Genomic DNA, 18,752 nt, shown 5'->3' on the forward strand with positions numbered 1-18,752 from the left:
GGGACATGCAAACTTGCCTAGTGGGTGAGGTTCTAGATCCTAATGAGAAACCTTGCTCAGACCCCATCCCCCAAACTAGGGTAGACAGCTTTTGAGGAATGACACCTGACTGAAGTTGACCTCTGCCTTCCCAACCACATACACACATGAATGTTCGCACACATGTATGTCTGCATCTATACCTTCACACACCTGCATATGCCCATATGCTCACATGCAAATTAATGAAAAGAGCTACAGTGTGTGAGACCAGGCATGGTGGTGCCCACCTGTAATCTCAGCACTGGGGAGGCAAAGGCAGAAGGATCAGTGCAAGGCCTGGGCTACATCGTGAGGCCCTATATCAAAAAACAAAAAGCTACCAAAAATGTACACACACATGCCCACAACTACAGAGTATGGTTCATCACCTGGGCTGTGGGACTTGTAAGAGTGCTCAGAGATGGAGGTAGGGGCAAAGCAGGGACCAAGGAGTCTAAAGAGCCAGTTGAGGGCACCATAGTGGGGTAGACAGGGTCAAGAAGCCACTAACGTTGCTGGCAAAAGTAGGTCAGTTTCCTGAAACAGAGGTTCTGACCTTAGCTACTGGCACCAGGCTCATCATCACGGCTCCCCGGGCCTGTCAAGGCCCTCCTGGGTGTGAGGGTCAAGGTACAGCAAAGCCTACTGAGTAGGGCCTGGCCAGTAGGGCAGCCCCCTAACTGGACACTGGTAGACAGAGGGCCAGCAGTGTCCCCATGGATCAGGGACTGCCACTCCAACCTCATCCTTTGGTCCTAGAGTCACTGCCCCTCCCAAGAGCAATGGAGTAGTCCAGGCCAGGACCTCCATGACACACTCCCAGATTAATGGTCCCGGCCACCCTGGCAGACTCTCCTTTCAGACAGCCATCTGTCCCTCCAGTAATCCAGGTGGGTGCCAGCCACCATCGGCCCTCCCTGCTGGGTGCCCACTCAGCTCTGCAGCCCAGGAACTTCATTGCCCTTGCTCAGAGGTTTCAAAGTCACAGACAGACCCACTCTGGGCAACCAGGGCCTCTTTGGCTCCTCCCTGCTGTCAGTCTCTCCACACCCCCAGTGATGCCAGTCTCTCCTGGCAGCAGCTCTCATCATTTCCACTGTTTGGCTACATTGGGAGACTAGTCTCCTAGAAATCAGGGGACCTCTTTCTCCCTGGCTCTGGTGTCTGTAGAAGCAGGACCATCCAAGAGAATGGCGTGGCAGGTGGCATCTGTCCATGCCTGGTGTGGCTTCCCAGCACCAACACCAGGGAATAGGAATAAAGTCACAGGCCACCTGTGACCATAGCTGCCCACACATTAAGGGAGCAGCATCTGTGGCAGAGGTCCTGCATTTATCTCTAGAGTAATGCTGTCCCACACAGCATCCAAAGAGTGACACCTCAGGTTGTCATTTGGCCTTCACACACGTGCACATACGTGTACATACAGCCACACACACACACATGCATCTCTGGGATTCCACTCATGCGGACCTCCCTGCTCTGGTTGTGCCTGTTTTTACAGGCACCCGTGACCTATATACCTTTTGTCAGGAGGCAATCTACTTAGCAGAGTGTAGGCCAGAAGGGTTCACCTAAGGAGAACCCACCTCTGCCCATTCTCACCCCACTGCTCCTCCAGTGCCATGCTGTGCCAGGCCTTGCCTGGAGCAATGAGGAGAGTGAGAGGGTGGAGCCCTACTTGCAGTGCAGGCAAAGGAGGTGAGCTACCAGCTGCCCCACCACAGCCTCTGGTCCCCCTGCCTGGGACTGCCAAGAGCTGAGGCTCTGGGGAACCACCTAGTAAACTGGCCCTCTAAGGTGCTCCCAGGAGCACCCAGCTGCTCCCCAGCAAGGAAAACTGTTGGCACCCACTGAATACCAGGCATGTCTTCAGGGAGCAGGACCTGGAGGCTTCCTGAGTCAGCTCCTTCCCTGTGACCCTGCTGCTTACTGTCCCCAGCCCACTCCCCCCACTTGTAGTATCTCTAGTTTTCCACACAAGAGAGAATGATTTGTCCAAATTGCAAGTCAGGTCAAGTTTTTCCCCCGCCCGGACCCTTCCAGCAGACTCCCTGTCGCTTAAGGGAGATGACAACTCAGAGACACCAGCACACTGATGAAGGTTCTCCCAAGGCCAGACTCCTAGCCCCCTACTCCAACTTCAGTCACCGCCTTCCACTGCCCCAGAGCTTGGCTCAGCTCTCTGAGGGTGCAGGTCCTCGCACCCTGAATCTCTGTACACAATGCTCCCTCTGCCTCAATTACTCTTCTGTGCTGACCTTGTTCTAAGAGCGGTTTAGCTCCTTTCCTGGCCTGTGACTCTAGGTGCAGCCCTCCGCCCTTATCACTGTGCCCCATCACTGTGGTGGCTCTGGCAGCATAAGAGGAGTGACCACCACCCTCAGTGATGAAGGACAAAGGAGCAGGCCCTGTGTCTGGCCATCCTCGGGGGCAGTGAGCAGCCTCCGAACAAAGTCTGTTTGATCACAGCCTCTTCATCTAGAAAAGTGGGATACAGATGTTGCCTGCAGCCTGTAGTCCGAACGAAAGCAAATCCCGCTTTCCCAGCTCACTCCATCTCTAGCCTGCTGACTGTGATGGGAACTCTGCCCTCTGAGCTACAGGGCAGCTCTACCCAAGGAGGGGGCCACGTGTTTTCATTTCAAATGTGATTGGCTAAATGGCTAGCCACAGAGCCCACCTGGGTTTGCACAGCACATACCAGGCATCTGATTAATACCATTCACATGAAACTCCATCCCTAAGAGCCAAAGGTTGAAGCAAAACAGGCGGGCTAATTGCTAATACAGGAATTAATATCAGCAAGCGTAGATCTGAAAGGCAGCATGAACAGTAAAACTAAAGACCCATCAAATTCGGCAGTAATCCCCGAGGGGCAGAAGTGGGCTGCACTGCCACCAAGTTCTCATGTGACTGTCGAGGGAGCCTGAAGGATGCCACGATTATAGGACTGTGCCCCCACCCCACCCCAGAATTCATCCCTTTCCCCCTAGGCTGGGCCTGGTGTATGTTTCACATTGTAGTATCTGCTAGCTACTGGCTTCCCCATGAGGTTGAAACTTCCTATAGAACTGGACTCCTCTGGTCCCCAATGTACTGTACAGTGCCTAGAGCATGACTGGACTGAGTGCTGGTTGAGATAGATGAATGGTTGAATGGGTTATAGGGATAGATGGTTGATGAGATGGACGGAAGGCAAGTGGATGGATGGATAGGTGAGTGGGCAGGTGGGTAGATGAGATGGAGGACAGATGGTTGGACAATTGGAAGGATGGATGGATGGGTGGGAAGGAGACGGAAAGGGATGAATGGAAAAAAAAAAACGGAGACGTTAAAGGTATAAGAAGGTCTTGGGAGGGATCCAGGGCCTGGAGGTGCTGTGTTTGCTCAGTGGCACAGTGCGCCTGCTTCACTGGGTCTTGGCATGGTGTGGGAAGAAGGAAACTGGGCTAGAATTTGGAGCCCTGGCTTTCCTGCAGATTGAGTATTTTTGTAAAGCCCTTCCCCACCTTCTCAGCCTGTGTTATGGGCTGTCCCTCCCTAACCCTCCAGCCTGGCCCAGGCTTAAGGGAGATGCCAACACAGAGATACCAGGAAAGGGCATAGGACATGGCTCCCTGCAAGACGATGGTATGAACAGATCCATCAGACCAAACTGCAAAGCAAGCATGGAGCTGGGGACCTAGTGCTTGGTAGAGCCTGAATGGATTATAGGGGTAGATGGTTGTTTTCTTTCTCTTGCCAATACTTTTACTAGAGTTGTTGGTAACAAAAGGAACCTTGTGTGACAAAGAGATGACAGATGGAAGCTTTTCCTCAGTAGACTTAAAAAAGAAAAGGTTTACTGGAACAGAGACTAGACTAGACTGGTCCAGGAGAGAGGGGCTCAGCCGAGCTACCCTATGAGGCTAAGGAGGGCCCCCATTCCTGGCCTCTTAGAGCCCAACAGATTCCTTGGTTAACCCACATGAAAGCATAGACGGTTAACTGCAGGGGCATGGCTTCTTTCAGTCTAGCCAGGCTCTGGGGCAGGTGTTTGCCAGTGGGCACATTTATGTATCTCTTCCAGGTTACATGCATTTGGTGAGGTGGCAGCAGGCGGCTACTACTGGCCGTAATTAAGCACCCACAAGTGGGAAGAACCACAATACTACCCAGGGCTCACGCTGCCAGGCAGGCTTGGAAAGCCAGTACATGTCTCAGATACCTGAGAGGCCCCTCAGAAAGGAACCTCCTGTCCACACGCCAGAGGTCCCCATGAAGTTTTAAGGACTCAGGGAAATCAGCAAACTGGGTGGAGCAAAACGGTAGGCCCAGGAGAGCCTCACTCAGACTCGGTTTTTCCAGTAAGAAAGTAGAATGAGGAGTACGTTGGGTGCATTTATTAAATACCTACTGTGTTCATGGCCTGAGTCAAGCACACAACCAGTGGGATGAATCTGCCTTCTTCCTGGGACTGTGATTTCAAAAGCAGAACCCTGGTTTGTGTCTCTCGTGGAGAGGCAGTTGGGGTTCCAGACTCCAAGGACACAGCTCCCATTCTGTGTGTGTGTGATGGTCTAGCTGCCTGCTCCCAACCCCAGCACTATAAAAAAAATTTCCTTGGCCTGTCCAGGAAGGCAGATGACCTCACTGGACTCTTTCCATCTCTCACTTTCATAGAGAAATTAGAGTTTATAATTGGATGAAATCACACGGGTGGTAATAGCAATAATGGCTTAGGCTGCAGCTACCACTGCCCCCTCTGCAGGAACAGGCTTATTGTCCCTCCTGTCCAGCCTCACCCTGCACCTGCCTGGGCTTGGCACCTGCAGCCCTCCTGGCCCTGGCTGTTCTCATAGCTGTCTGGCCTCCTGGGAGAGGTCACTGAGAGTGCCTCTTGCCCCATTATTCCTTCCTTTATTCTTCCCATGGGTTTCCTGTGGTCTCTGTGGGCTGCAGCCATGGACAGACATCTCCGCTTGGATCATGGACTTATTAAATATGCACCCTAAGATATGCCGACTGCAAGCACTGAGCAGGCCTTGAACCAGCCACCTTTTGTCCTGCAAAGCAAAGTACCTAGATGCAGCTGAGCCTAACCAGAGCCTATGCTCTCAGATATATCATTAGAGCTCCCTTCCGTGGCTGGCTGCTATTTGAGAGGGAGGGGACAGCTTTGTTTTGTTTTGTATTCCTAGGGGCAACCTGTGGCACCCAGGTCTCTACAGCAGGAAGGGCAGGAGGGCATGGAAGACTGGCCCCACAGGAGTCAGACAGCTGAAGGAGGGAGGTTAGGGACTTTGGAGACTCAACTTCATGGACCCCTGGTGAGCCAGAGAAGTTGAATTGTTCTGGAAGCCAAGGCCAGGATGGCCCAGCTGGAGCCTTCAAATGACATTATTTAAGAGAAGCATGTCCTGAGGCTGGGTGCATGGCTCTGCAAGGCCAGGAACTCCCACACTTTTTTTTTCTTAATTATTACACTTATTTATTTACTTCGTGTGTGTGTGTGTGTGTGTGTGTGTGTGTGTGTGTGTGTGTGTGTGTGTGTGTGTGTGGTCGGAGAATAATTTGTGAGAGTTAGTTCTGCTCTTCTACCATGTGGGTTCCCAGGGATTGAACTCAGGTCTTCAGGTTTGGTGCTAGGTGTCTTTACCCACTAAGCGATCTTGCGGAGCCTCCAAACTTCATTTTTCTCTGCCCAGCCCTTGCAGGTAGCTACAAGGAAGGGTTCTGCATATTACCTGGGTTTAAAAGTGTTAAGTGGTAAGGACCATAATCTCAGACCCTTGCCAGGCTTGGAGGGAAGTGGTATTTGTTCAAGGCAGGCAACCTAGGGGTGGGACTCAGCAGTAGAGCCCTGGCCTTGCATGCCAAGCCCTGGTTTGATCTCCTGCACTGCAAGCCAAAACTGTATGTGGGGATCTCTGTGAGTTTGTGGCCAGCCTGGTCTGCATAGCACATTCTGTCTCAAAATGAAAAATAAAAAGCCAGGTGGTGACAGTGAACGCCTTTAATCCAAACACTCAGGAAGCAGAGGCAGGCGAATTTCTGACTTTGAGGCCGGCCTGGTCTACAGAGGTAGTTCCAGAATAGCCAGGTCTACACAGAGAAACCCTATCTTGAAAACAAGCAAGCAAGCAAACAAACCCAGAGACTGGGAAGTGATGAGAACAAAGGCGCTTGTTCCTGGAGCTCTTGATTTCCTTGGGTTTGATTGTTTGTGTCGCCTTTGGCAGGTGAAGAAGCAGGGAGTAGGTGAGAAAGGCCCCACAATAGACAGCTGCGCCCAGGGGCAGAAGCAGGAATAACCCACCCTTCTGCCTCACCCACTCCTGAAGCTTCTCTACAAACAGGAGCAGCCAAGCAGACCAGCCCCTGCCCTCCAAAGTGGCTTCCCAAAGCGGGGCACACAGGCCTGACAGCTCAGTGGTGCGAAGCGAGGAGCTGCAGCCTGTGGTGAACATCTGAACTCCTCAGAGGGGTAACGGACCCCCCCACACAGATTCGGCCTGAGTGGCAGGAGTACTGGTTCTTTGGAGAGTGGCTCCCTCTCAGCTCTGCCACGCAAGAGTGCTCTCTGCACTGAGCCATTCTGCCAAGTGACTTAAAGGGATTTTAAAAAGAAAAGAGAAAAAAAAAAAAAAAAAACTTGGTAAAGAAAAAGGGGTAACAGCCCCACAGAGGCATTTCAGAAGAGGTGCCGCCTGTGGACAAAGGACCAAAGTTACAAAGAGCTGCAGTGGAAGTGGTGGCCAGGGAGAGGCCACACTCCCCGGGGACTGACACTGGGCTGTAGGGCATGCCCTGCTCAGGAGTCCCCGGAGGTGCACACAGAACACACAACCCTTGCTCCGGAGAGCCAAGACAGCGGTGCCTGTGGCCTAGAGTGCCAGAGATGCTGCTTGGGGCCTGAGCCACATCTGAGGCCTAGCCACAAGGAAGACTTCAAGACCTCCTTACTCTGTGTGAGCCTCACTGTTCCTGCTGCCCCCGAGTTGCAGTCTGTGACTGAGTGGTTCTTGGTCTGTTGGTGACATGGGGCCAGGAATGTGAGCGTGACCTGAAACTCCGAAGCAGTAACCCCAGTGGGACCGGGTGGCTCCAGGGAGCAGCAGCAGAGGTAAGACATGGGGGATGAGGAAGGGTTCCTGGTGGCCCAGAAAGGTGACAGGAGTCTTTCTACCTGGAGGGTGCATGGGAGGGACAACTGAGTCCTGCCCTCTGAAAGCCCCCCGAACAGGAGGTCTATGCTGGAGTAGCCACAGCACGGAAGGTTTCCTCCTCCTGGGCCTCTCCCTGCTGGGGCTGCTGACCATCTTCTCTGTATAAAAGGGAACAACCATGAGGCCTTGTGATGGGTTAGGCAAGAGCTTAGGGGACTAAGGCCATCAGCCTTGATACCTGCTACCCTTAACTAGCAAGAATCCCAAGATCCCTTCCATCTGGACCTGCTTCACCATGTGATCAGAGAGATCCACAGTGGTGCTGACCAGGAGCCATCACCCCTCATCATCTGCACTGGCCGCCAGCATAGCCCCTTTTGTTGGCTAGACAGGTCCAGAGAAGTGGACTGAGTGTCCCAGGCTACACAGCAGGTGGCTGGCTGGACCAGCTCCTCCTGGGCTCCCAAGAGTGAAGATGGGAGGGGCAGGACCTCTGCAAACAGTAATCCCAGCAACCTCAGAACCCCTCAGCGCTCTGGGCAGGGCAGGGAAGCCCCAATTCATTACCAAGATGGAAAATGACACTTCCTCATGCTCTGCCCCAGGAGAGGGGCTGATTTATGACTGCACCAGGGCTCGGGACATCCGTCAGAGCCGTGCGCTGCGCACGCCGTCTGTGGGGGCATTAATAGCCGTGTTATTAGCCACTGGCGTGAAGGATGCCCTGCGGATGGGCTATTTGCTGTTATTTATTATAAAGGCGCGACAACCTAGCAGCAGGGCCGCAAGCACACAGCTGGGCCCCGCCTGTCCATGGTTCTCCTCTCTGAACCTTCAACTTCCTCCCAGCCCCTAGGAGGAGCTAGGGGATAATTCCTGGGGCCAGACCAAGGCAGAGGGGAGCAGCAGCCACCTCCCAGCAACCCTGTTGCTCAAAGTGCTGGAGGCAAATCTGCTCAGCTAGCTGTATGCAGCCTCACTGTATCCACAGGTGGATAAACAGAAAGGAACATACTGGGCTTTGGGGGCAGAGGTGCCTGGGATGGGCCTAGGGGTTCTGCTGACAGTGATATAAACTAGGGCAGGTCCCCTCTTTGAGTGTTCCTCTCTTCTGTACACATGGGCTATACCTAGAAAGAAACAAGGCCAGCTACTCCCAAGAGACCCCTGGACACTCTCTCTGTCTCTCTGTTGTTTTTCTCTGTGAAACAGTCCTGGTTGTCCTGGAACTCTCTGCAGACCAGGCTGGCCTTGAAATCACAGAGATCCACCTACCTCTGCTTCCTGAGTGCTGGGATGAAAGGCATGTGAGCCACCACCACATCCACCCCACTCAACTCTTAAGAAGAGCCCACAGATGGGTAACTGACGAGAGGCGCTGGTAAACTGGGGCATGTCACATCACTTGCTCTTACAAACCTGTGGGGAAGGGTTTGAGAGCTCATACCTCAGAGGAGAGACTGAAAGAAGGCTCTGTCACTGAGCCTGCCCCTGCACATCTATAAAAGGCAGATACATGGGCTCCTCTTCCTCTCACTCCTAGGGTTCTGTTGGTTTTCTACTCTTGTATCCATTCATGGCACAGGCACTCATGGAGATGTGCCTGTAGCTGGACAGTGCCAAGCTGGCCACCAAGTTGGGTCATAGCCAGGCCTTCTTGGGCCTGTTTCTCCAGAGCAGCTGAATTTGAAGAGCTCTGGACAGCAAGTCTGAGGCCTGGGTGGGTGGCCAGCTCTTCATAGTTGAGACAGGACTCTTTGTCTCTCAGGCCTGCTACAATGAAGACACCCAGGTCATCATGGCCTCTGGGGTGATGCTGATGGCAGGGTTCCACCTCCCTCTTTTCTCCAGCTGCCTAGTTCTGGGCTTTGGATTATAGACCCTGCCTGGGTTTATTCAAGATGAGGGCTAGGGAGATGGCCCCAGGGTTTAGACCCCCAGTGCCCACATAAAAGCCAGGCATGGTGGTGCATGTCTGTAACCCTAGCACTGGAGGTGGGGGCAGAGACAGGTGGGTCTCTGGAGGTCCCTGACCAGCAAGCTCTGAATTCTGTGAGAGACTGGTCTTAAAAGATAGGTGGAGAGCGATAAATACATCCCATGGCAAACTCCCACCCTCAGATACACACAGACACAAAATATGTTTACAAAGCCTCTTTGGGCCAGGCTCATTGCTGGGGATAGGACAGACCACACCTTAGAAGCAGAAGTTTAGGTCCAGTGGGAAGAGCCAGACGCGTAAGGATGTCCAGGAAACTGGAGGTTACAAATAGGAAAACTCATTCAGAGCAGGGCCGGTGGCCTCCGTGCCTGCCTGGTGTTCATCCCACCCAGTACTCCTACACACCTGCTCCTCTCTTCCCCCACAGCAGTCCAGGCTCCTGCAGGTAACCAAGGAGCTCAGCAGCAAAGATCAGCCCTGGTCTTGAGGACTGTCACTTGCCCTGTTGGCACTGTCCCTTCTCTTCATTCTCCCTCCCACTGGCATTAAATCTGCTTTTTTTTTTTCCCCCTTCCCCAAAGGAATTAAGTCTCAGTGGAGACAGCTTTACTCCAAAGGGGCCCAGGCTGCAGTATCAGGTGGAGGACCATTTCATTAAGAGATGCTGAGAGAGAGAAACAAAATTACATGTGTCTCCTTTTATCTCCCTCCCCCTTCCTGGCCCTGCGTAGTTTAATATCGAACACTGCTATCAATATAATTAACCTCCTAAGACACAATTTGAAAGTCTTGTTTTTAAAGCAGTTCACTTTCTCTGAGGCCGAGGAGGACATCCTGCTGCCCAGCCCCACCCAGCCGCCCATGCGCTTAGGTGAACTTGCAGTTCCTTTCTAGTGGATTTGCATACCTGTCTGCAATTACTGCCAGTGATAACGGCTGATACATAATGCATGTGGCATGAAATTAGAAAAATAATTAACTTTAGATTTGAAAAGAATCCCTGCCCCCAACTCTCTAGGTATTACAAATGCAGAGTGCTACCACTGGACAAGGACTGGGGGGCTAAGCTGTTTGGGGTGATGGGTGAGACTGGCTGGCACCCCAGAGCAGCCAAGACTGAAAGTGTTAGAGAGTCGGGGTATGCAGGACGTGCTCCCATGGCATCTGCTGGAACAAGCTTCAAGTTCCTGAGCCTCATCTATAATTTACATCTGTGCCAGTGACCCAGTGACTGTGCCAGTGGCTAATGAAGTGACCCATCTGTTTTTGTGACCCAGGAATGCTCAGCCAAGCTGGAAACTAGCCTGTTTCATCCTCACAAGAACCCAAGGAAGTAGACTTGGTCCCATTTCACAGACAAAGCCCTGAGACCTGAAGCTACCCCTCTACATAGTCTTGACTGAGAGAAGGCAAGTCTTAGAAGGATCAGGGCTGCCTGGGAGACCTTCTCCCTACAGCCTCCTCCCTCAGTCTTGTTTGCAGCTAAGTCTCAGAAGTAGCTGCCAGCTATTGGCTGAGAAACTGAGGGACTCTTCATTAGTTTTTGACAGAGATAGAGGCAGCCTCAGCAGGGAAGGGCCCCGATAAGTGCCAATCACTGAACCCTGTGGGCTGGGGCCCTCTCAGCCTTCTCCCTGGTGGGCCTGAATGCTGCTTCTAGCTTTATCTGCCTCAGCATGAGGCTCAGCCTTTTAGAAGGACCTGGAAGCCTCAAAAGATTTAGGAAAGTCAGTGAATTCCAGGAGGGGAAAAAAACACCACCAGAGGCCCCAATTTGGGAATGGAGGAGGAGAAACTGGAAGGTTTGAGGTCCACAAGGGCAATCTCCATTATTCAGCTTCAGGAAACTAACATCCATATGAGTACAGGCATTTGCCCTCTCCATAGGCATGCTATGATCACAAGTCACTCCTTTCTAATAGTCCTGTCTGGGGCCAATGAGGGTGGGGAGAAGCACAGCAAGCTTGGGTCAGTAGATTATGGCATATGACATTTTGTTCCCTTGCTGGCTTTGGGAAGTTCCTGGGGTGAACTCTGTAAATAGAAATGGCATCACTAGGGCTGGAGAGATGGCTCAGAGGTTAAGAGCACTGACTGTTCTTCCTAAGGCCCTGAGTTCAATTCCCAGCAACCACATGGTGGCTCACAACCATCTGTTATGAGATCTGGTGCCCTCTTCTGGTGTGCAGGCATACATGGAAGCAGAATGTTGTATACATAATAAATAAAATCTTAAAAAAAAAAAAAAAAAAGTTAAAAAAAAAAGAAAGAAATGGCATCACTAAGTTCCATGGCAGCCACAAAGCCTGAGCCAGTGTTCCCAGAAAGACTGGGCTGTGCCACAGGGCCTTTGGCATCAGGAACACAGCTTGCTCCTCCCTAGGTCTTTGGAAGCAATAGGAGGAAGGGGCTGGCTGAGGCCGGTACAGGACAGACAGGAAGCCCAGCTTCCAAGATGAGAAGCACACAGGGACACAGGGCAGAATGGGGTGTCTTCTCCTCCAGGTCCAGCCGGGCTTCTTTGCAGAAAAGTGGGGTTCTCAGCAGCACACAGCAGAGTAAACAGACCCAGGGCTTGGTTAGGGCTGGGAAGGCCATGGGGTTCCAGGCTGTGAAACTCTGCTCTTTCTACATGGTCTTCCTCCTTGGGACCAGGGCTGTCTGGACATCTGTTTCTAATGGGAGCTGAGACCATGCCTGATATTCACCCCCTCCAAGGAGCTGTCTTCATTGACAAACAAAAAGAGGAGCTGGGCTTAGGAGGTGGGGTGGTCTGTCCAGTCCTCCATCTTCTCTCAGCCTGGCTGCCTTCAGGAATGTGCCTAGTCAGCTCAGCCCCCCACACACACACTTCCCATGCCCGTGTCCCCTCAAAGGCCATAAAATAACTGCCATCCCCCGTAGTATGTCCATGCCGGGCCTCGGATCGGATCCACAGCCCCTGCATGGGGTCTCAGCCAGTATTCCTCATGGGACGGGGGGGGGGGGGGACGACACACCCATGCAGGTACTGGAAGGCCACAGGAGTACAGCCAGGAGTTGAATTTCCCCAGATGGTGGCTGTTTACAGACAGTGCTCAGCTACCTTTGCCAGGTAGAGTGTGAGCAGAGCTGGGCTCTGGAGGATCAGCGTCAGAGAAAGCTTCCAGGAGGAGGCAGTAGAGCTGAGGCCCGTGGGCAGACTGCATGCTGGCCTGTGAAGCTGAAGACAAGCCCACACTGGGATTAGAGTGGCAGGGACAACATGGGCAAAGGCCCTGGGGAAGTGGAATGGTGCGGATGTCCCAGTGCTAAGGACCCTGAGGGTTTGAAAGCTGAGCAACAGCCCCACCATTTTCCCCTCCCTCTATGACTGTTATTTGTTCATGGATGGAAGGGGTGCAAGCACAGGAGGCCCAGTGGGCATGGGGCATGAAGAAGAGGCACAGAAGGGCAGTTAACACAGGGCTGTCCCTGTGTATAGGAGGAAGTGGGTAGCCTCGGGGACACAGGCTGTACTTAGGAAGGGTATTCTGCGTGTGGGGTACTCTGCACATATAATCTCATCACCTTAAATTCTCATGTAAGAGCAACTGTCAACCACATACATAGATGAAGCCCAGAGAGGACATAGAGCCTACTTAAGTCACACAGCCTAGAAGTGGTACCCACAGGACACGAGGAGCCCACTGTGCTCTGTCCTGGCCATTGGCCCCCCTCATCCCCCTCAGCTAAGGGAGGTCACCAGCCTGAACTGTCTCTCTGCACCCCTCCAGTGGAGGAGCCGGATCCTGCTGTCTGTCACAGAACTGGCAGGTTATAACTCATACCACACTCGTCTGTGTGATCCCCACAATGGCGACCAGTGATCCCGTAAAAGATGGGCAATTTACCAGGTTTAATTTGATGGCTACATAAACTATCAAACACAAAAGGGAATGAAAAGGCCAACAGGCGTCCAGGCAGTTTAAGGGCTCCTCTAGAGAGGGTGCAGTCTCCCTCCCCAGCCCAGTCTGTCCTGTTCCTGAAGCTCCTGGGGCTGAGACTGGAGTTGGCCTTGGGGAAGCAAGGTGGCCAGGGACGTTTGGGCAAGATGGATGGGCAGCAGATAGGGGAGTGGAAAGGCCTTGGGCCCCTGCCTCCCACCGCTGCTCCATTATCCATCAAATATCTCTGAGAGGTGCAATTTAGACTCTATTATGATGCAGAGTCTCGGGAGGCTGGGGATTGTGGCCATGAGCTAAATGGGAGGAGAACAGATGTCCATGCCAGAAACTGTGGTAGCAGCCTTGGCTTTGGCCTTAACAAGTCTGGCCCTGCTCAGGGTACTGGCCCAGAACGGCCAAGGGCAGAGGCTGCTTGTGTCCCTCAAGATAGAACTCATCAGCTGGCCAGGAGCAGGTATATCTTCTGGCCAAACTCAAGCTCAGGCAGAGATGCTGGGCTACAACCCAGAGACAAAGTGAGGCAGCCTAGGAGCAAACCAAAGTCCTCTGTCTCCAGCCTTCTCCTGTTCCACTCCTGTTCACAAAGTGACTTGTGATGGGACCTTCAGGCTCCTTTAAGAGGAGACAGGTGTGCAGCTGGAAGTCTGGGTGTCTGTGACCTTGGAATGGCAGAGCCTCTCGCCTCTCTGTACTGTGGCCTTCAAGTTATGAAGCAGAACAACCGACTGTATACTCCTGTCAGGCACAGGAACACATTGACGGTGTCCTTCACGGGCTGCCCGTGAATATGGATAGGTCTGGCTCAAGGGCTAGGCTCTGTTGGGTGTGCATGCGGTCTTTAGCTTTGGATTCTAAGGTGATGGGCGGCAAGAGGATTATGTCAGGCCTGGGATGCCTGTGCCACACACACAACAACAGTATTCTGGCGAGGACAAGAGAGCCCTTAGCCCATAGTAGTGCCCAGGCTGGCTGGGCCTCGGTCTCAGCGGAGTGTGGGAGTGATGCAATGAGAATCTAGACCTGGGAGCACATCCTGCCAGCAGGGCTGTGCCTCCGTTTCTTCAGAATGGGTCAGTACCAATTTCTTTGTAGAAATACTTGATCAGGGATTGCTGTGTACCAACTACTAGGCTACACCCTAATGGCTAAGGTACCCCAAAGCCCTAAAGTAAAGCACATGCTACTTGGTGATGAGTTTGTAAACACTGAGCAGAGAGAAGGCATATTCTGGGGTTAGGGTTTTTTTGAGGTGACCAGGTAAGGCCTCACCTGTAGGAAGTGTAGGGTAGCATGTGTCTCTGAGGATCAGCTCTGGGAAGAGGGAAGTATGTCTTGGGGGCATCAGGGTGGGTCCAGCTGCTTCCCGGAGAGGGATACAATACAAAATGTTACAGTGCCTGCTACCTGGCTTTGGCAGCCACTGGGATGGCAGATGAGTGGGGAGGCAGACTAGGGAACACTGAAGACATTGAGTGAGAGAGGTAAGAGGGAGAGAGGGGTCCAGGGGAGCCTCAGGAGGGCCAGCTTGATGTTGAGGACTACCAAGGAAATGAGACCACAGTGAAGCACAGGGCAAGGGAGAGGGTGGGGCAGAGGGCTCAGTGTGCAGGGAAGGCCAAAGCCTGAGGAACTGTAGGGAGATGGATGGAGTGGACAGAGTGATGCTTGGCAGAGTGGACGGACAGAGCAGAGGCCATCTGGAATGTTTTCTCAGTGTTCTGAAGGGTGAGGAGGAAGTCCCTGGATAGAGAGAAGCTGCCAGGAACAGAGAGAGACGGGTGAGAAAGGTGTGGTGTGTTGAGAAATAGAGACACCTGGTTCCTAGAGCATCCTGGTGAGGTCCCCACTGGTCACTCAGCAGGAGCTGGTCATGCTCTATACTCCAGAGCTGCCCTCCCAGGCCAGGCCCTCGGATCAGGTCCGAGAAGCTATCACATTCCGCCCTGAAAGCCTCCTTGACCCTGAGTTTTACAGCAGACCTTTGCTGGCTATATGAAGACACCCTTTTTTACCGAGATTGAAAGATAATTTCTCTTTAATTGATTTTTTACCACTGTGAACAGTAAAATAATGAGAAAACTCTATGCTGCAATTTTTCTATTTGCGAAAACTGAAATTACACCTTGCAGAAAAATTTCCTCCGTGTGCAGACAACACCTCCCTCCTTTATTTGCCTCATTTCATTAAATCACTAAAGCTGATGTGTGTGTGTGTGTGTGTGCACGTGTGCATATGTGTGTGTGCCCTGTGACTTCATCTGGGGAGAGACTAGGTGTGGAATAGTGCCCCGGAAAAGACAGAGCATGGAGCCAGGAATCAGATCTGTTGACACCTCATTCTTCCGTATATGAAACACATGGATGGCGAACAGGACGTAGTGTTTCATCACCGGACAATGAGCTCAGTGCTCTCCACTGCCCACCAGTGACAACACTGGCCATGTCTTTCCTGAAGGTTCTGGCGATATGCCTGTTGAGTTCACAGCCTACCAGAAACAAGCTTTTCCATGCCAGAATTAGGCCTGTCCCAGTCCTGTGGGAAATGGTGGATCATCCATGAAATCCATCCCACTGGCCAGCCCCATTTGTGAGGCCCTTAAAGGTGAGTGGCTTATCATGAGGCTGTGAGGTCACAGCCCAGGCTGCGGCGGCACTCATTAAATGCCCTAGGGTGTTGGCTTCTCTCTGGACCAGACTGAGATTCACAGTGAATATCAGTCATTAGAGTCACCCTGGCCAAGGAGATTACCTTTCTCCAGATTGGCATAAAACAGGCCTCCTTTGCTGCCTCGGCCCTGCAGTACCCAACCTTAACATGTCCCCTCCCCAGGCCCTATCACTGTCTTGAACTCAGCACATCTATCTTGTGCTCCTTGCAGGTATTGAGGCTCCAGGTTAGGTGGGTCAGGCCTCCACCAGCTGTCCACCATGGTGGTGGCACACCCTACTGCCACAACTACCACCACACCTGCTGCCACCGTCACAGCCACTGTCGTGATGACCACGGCCACCATGGACCTGCGAGACTGGCTGTTTCTCTGCTATGGGCTCATTGCCTTCCTCACAGAGGTCATCGATAGCACCACCTGCCCGTCAGTGTGCCGATGCGACAATGGCTTCATCTACTGCAACGACCGGGGACTCACATCGATCCCCTCAGACATCCCTGATGATGCTACCACCCTCTACCTACAGAACAACCAGATCAACAATGCCGGCATCCCTCAGGACCTCAAGACCAAGGTCAAAGTACAGGTCATCTACCTGTACGAGAATGACCTGGATGAATTCCCCATCAACCTGCCCCGCTCCCTTCGAGAGCTTCACCTACAAGACAACAATGTGCGCACCATCGCTAGGGACTCATTGGCTAGAATCCCGCTGCTGGAGAAGCTGCACCTGGATGACAACTCCGTTTCCACCGTGAGCATTGAGGACGACGCTTTCGCGGACAGCAAGCAGCTCAAGCTACTTTTCCTGAGCCGGAACCACCTGAGCAGCATCCCGTCGGGGCTGCCCCACACATTGGAAGAGCTGCGGCTAGATGACAACCGCATCTCCACCATCCCGCTACATGCATTCAAGGGTCTCAACAGCCTGCGGCGCCTGGTTCTGGATGGCAACCTGTTGGCCAACCAGCGCATCGCAGATGACACCTTCAGCCGCCTGCAGAACCTCACAGAGCTGTCGCTGGTACGCAACTCACTGGCTGCCCCGCCCCTCAACCTGCCCAGTGCCCACCTGCAGAAGCTCTACCTGCAGGACAATGCCATCAGCCACATCCCCTACAACACACTGGCCAAGATGCGGGAGCTGGAGAGGCTGGACTTGTCCAATAATAACCTCACCACGTTGCCGCGAGGCCTGTTTGATGACCTGGGGAACCTGGCACAGCTGCTTCTCAGGAACAACCCCTGGTTCTGCGGCTGTAACCTCATGTGGCTGCGGGACTGGGTGAAGGCCCGCGCTGCAGTGGTCAATGTGCGGGGCCTCATGTGTCAGGGCCCTGAGAAGGTCCGGGGCATGGCCATCAAAGATATCACCAGCGAGATGGACGAATGCTTTGAGGCAGGGTCACAGGGCAGTGCAGCCAATGCAGCTGCCAAGACCACAGCCAGCAACCATGCCTCTGCCACAACACCCCAGGGCTCTCTGTTTACCCTCAAGGCCAAGAGGCCAGGACTGCGCCTCCCTGACTCCAACATTGACTACCCCATGGCCACCGGTGAAGGTGCCAAGACATTGGTCATCCAGGTGAAGCCACTGACAGCAGACTCAATCCGAATCACATGGAAGGCCATGCTACCTGCTTCCTCTTTCCGGCTCAGTTGGCTGCGTCTGGGTCACAGCCCGGCTGTGGGCTCTATCACAGAGACCCTGGTACAAGGGGACAAGACAGAGTACTTGCTGACGGCTCTGGAGCCCAAGTCCACCTACATCATCTGCATGGTTACCATGGAGACTGGCAACACCTATGTGGCTGATGAGACACCTGTGTGTGCCAAGGCAGAGACGGCTGATAGCTACGGCCCTACCACCACGCTCAATCAGGAACAGAATGCTAGCCCTATGGCAGGTCTGCCCCTGGCTGGCATTATTGGTGGTGCCGTAGCTCTTGTCTTTCTCTTCCTGGTCCTGGGGGCCATCTGCTGGTACGTACACCGGGCTGGTGAGCTGCTGACCCGAGAGAGGGTCTACAACAGGGGCAACAGGAAAAAGGACGACTACATGGAGTCAGGGACCAAGAAAGATAACTCCATTCTAGAAATCCGAGGCCCAGGACTGCAGATGCTACCCATCAACCCATACCGCTCTAAAGAGGAGTATGTGGTACACACCATATTCCCCTCCAATGGCAGCAGCCTCTGCAAGGGCGCCCACCCTATTGGCTATGGCACTACACGTGGCTACCGGGATGGTGGCATCCCTGATGTGGACTACTCCTACACATGAAGCCACCACCCCTAGTGTGCTCACACGGCTCTGTCTAGCCCGCGGCAATACCAGGAGCCAGGAAGAGAAACTCCACAGTAACTTTCCCAGCAGAAAGCAAAGTTTGGGGAGGGTTGGTGAACACAATAGTGGGGTAAAAAAAATTAATACGTAGACAGCAGGAGGGGAATTCAACATTGTTGGAGACGTAATTTATACCGGATCATGAGAGTTAAGGACTAAAAATAATCTTGCAGGAAGGGGGATTGGGACTTTTTTTCCCTGAACCAGATTGATACTACCTGTACAATGTTTGTGTGAACCTTGCGTTTCATTCAGGGCCATCAGGGAAAAGGTGATGACAAATAGACGTGATAGCATGGAGCCCCCCACGCAACCATCCTGCTGGCTGCTCATGTGTGACAACTCACAAAACAGCCAGGGGAAGATGACGTTTCGCTACGGAGATACTGTCTTGAAATCTCTTCCCTGATTCTTTCCATGCTATTTTCTTTCCAAACCTTCAGAAATATGGCATCCTCCGTGGTATTCTTCAAACAATACCATAGTCAATTAAAAGGAAAAACAAAACAAAAAACAGTCAAACTTTTCCTTCCAATGCCGAGTGCTTCGTTCGGTTCCATTCACCGAACTCCGTAGAAGTTCTGACGAAAGCTGTAGCTTTCCCTGCCGCGTGGAGGTGCCTCTGTCTGCCTGCCTATCACCATGTCATGTGTCTCAGTACAGATGGGTAGATAGAGCTGCGTGTCTATCCTCTCAG

At 52.8% G+C, this 18,752-nt stretch overlaps 2 protein-coding genes across 4 annotated transcripts in view; one reads left to right on the forward strand and one right to left on the reverse strand.

The window, feature by feature from the left end:
* Macrod1 (mono-ADP ribosylhydrolase 1) overlaps nt 1-18,752 on the reverse strand; it is a 144,949-nt gene that overhangs the window by 87,786 nt on the left and 38,411 nt on the right. The window lies entirely within an intron of this gene.
* On the forward strand, nt 15,968-17,992 carry Flrt1 (fibronectin leucine rich transmembrane protein 1). Its single transcript, XM_035442001.1, has one exon. It carries the CDS (start codon nt 15,968-15,970, stop codon nt 17,990-17,992), a length of 2,025 nt encoding a protein of 674 aa, XP_035297892.1.

The sequence above is a fragment of the Cricetulus griseus genome, chromosome 3 (genome assembly GCF_003668045.3).
Source record: "Cricetulus griseus strain 17A/GY chromosome 3, alternate assembly CriGri-PICRH-1.0, whole genome shotgun sequence".
NCBI classification, from domain to species: domain Eukaryota; kingdom Metazoa; phylum Chordata; class Mammalia; order Rodentia; family Cricetidae; genus Cricetulus; species Cricetulus griseus.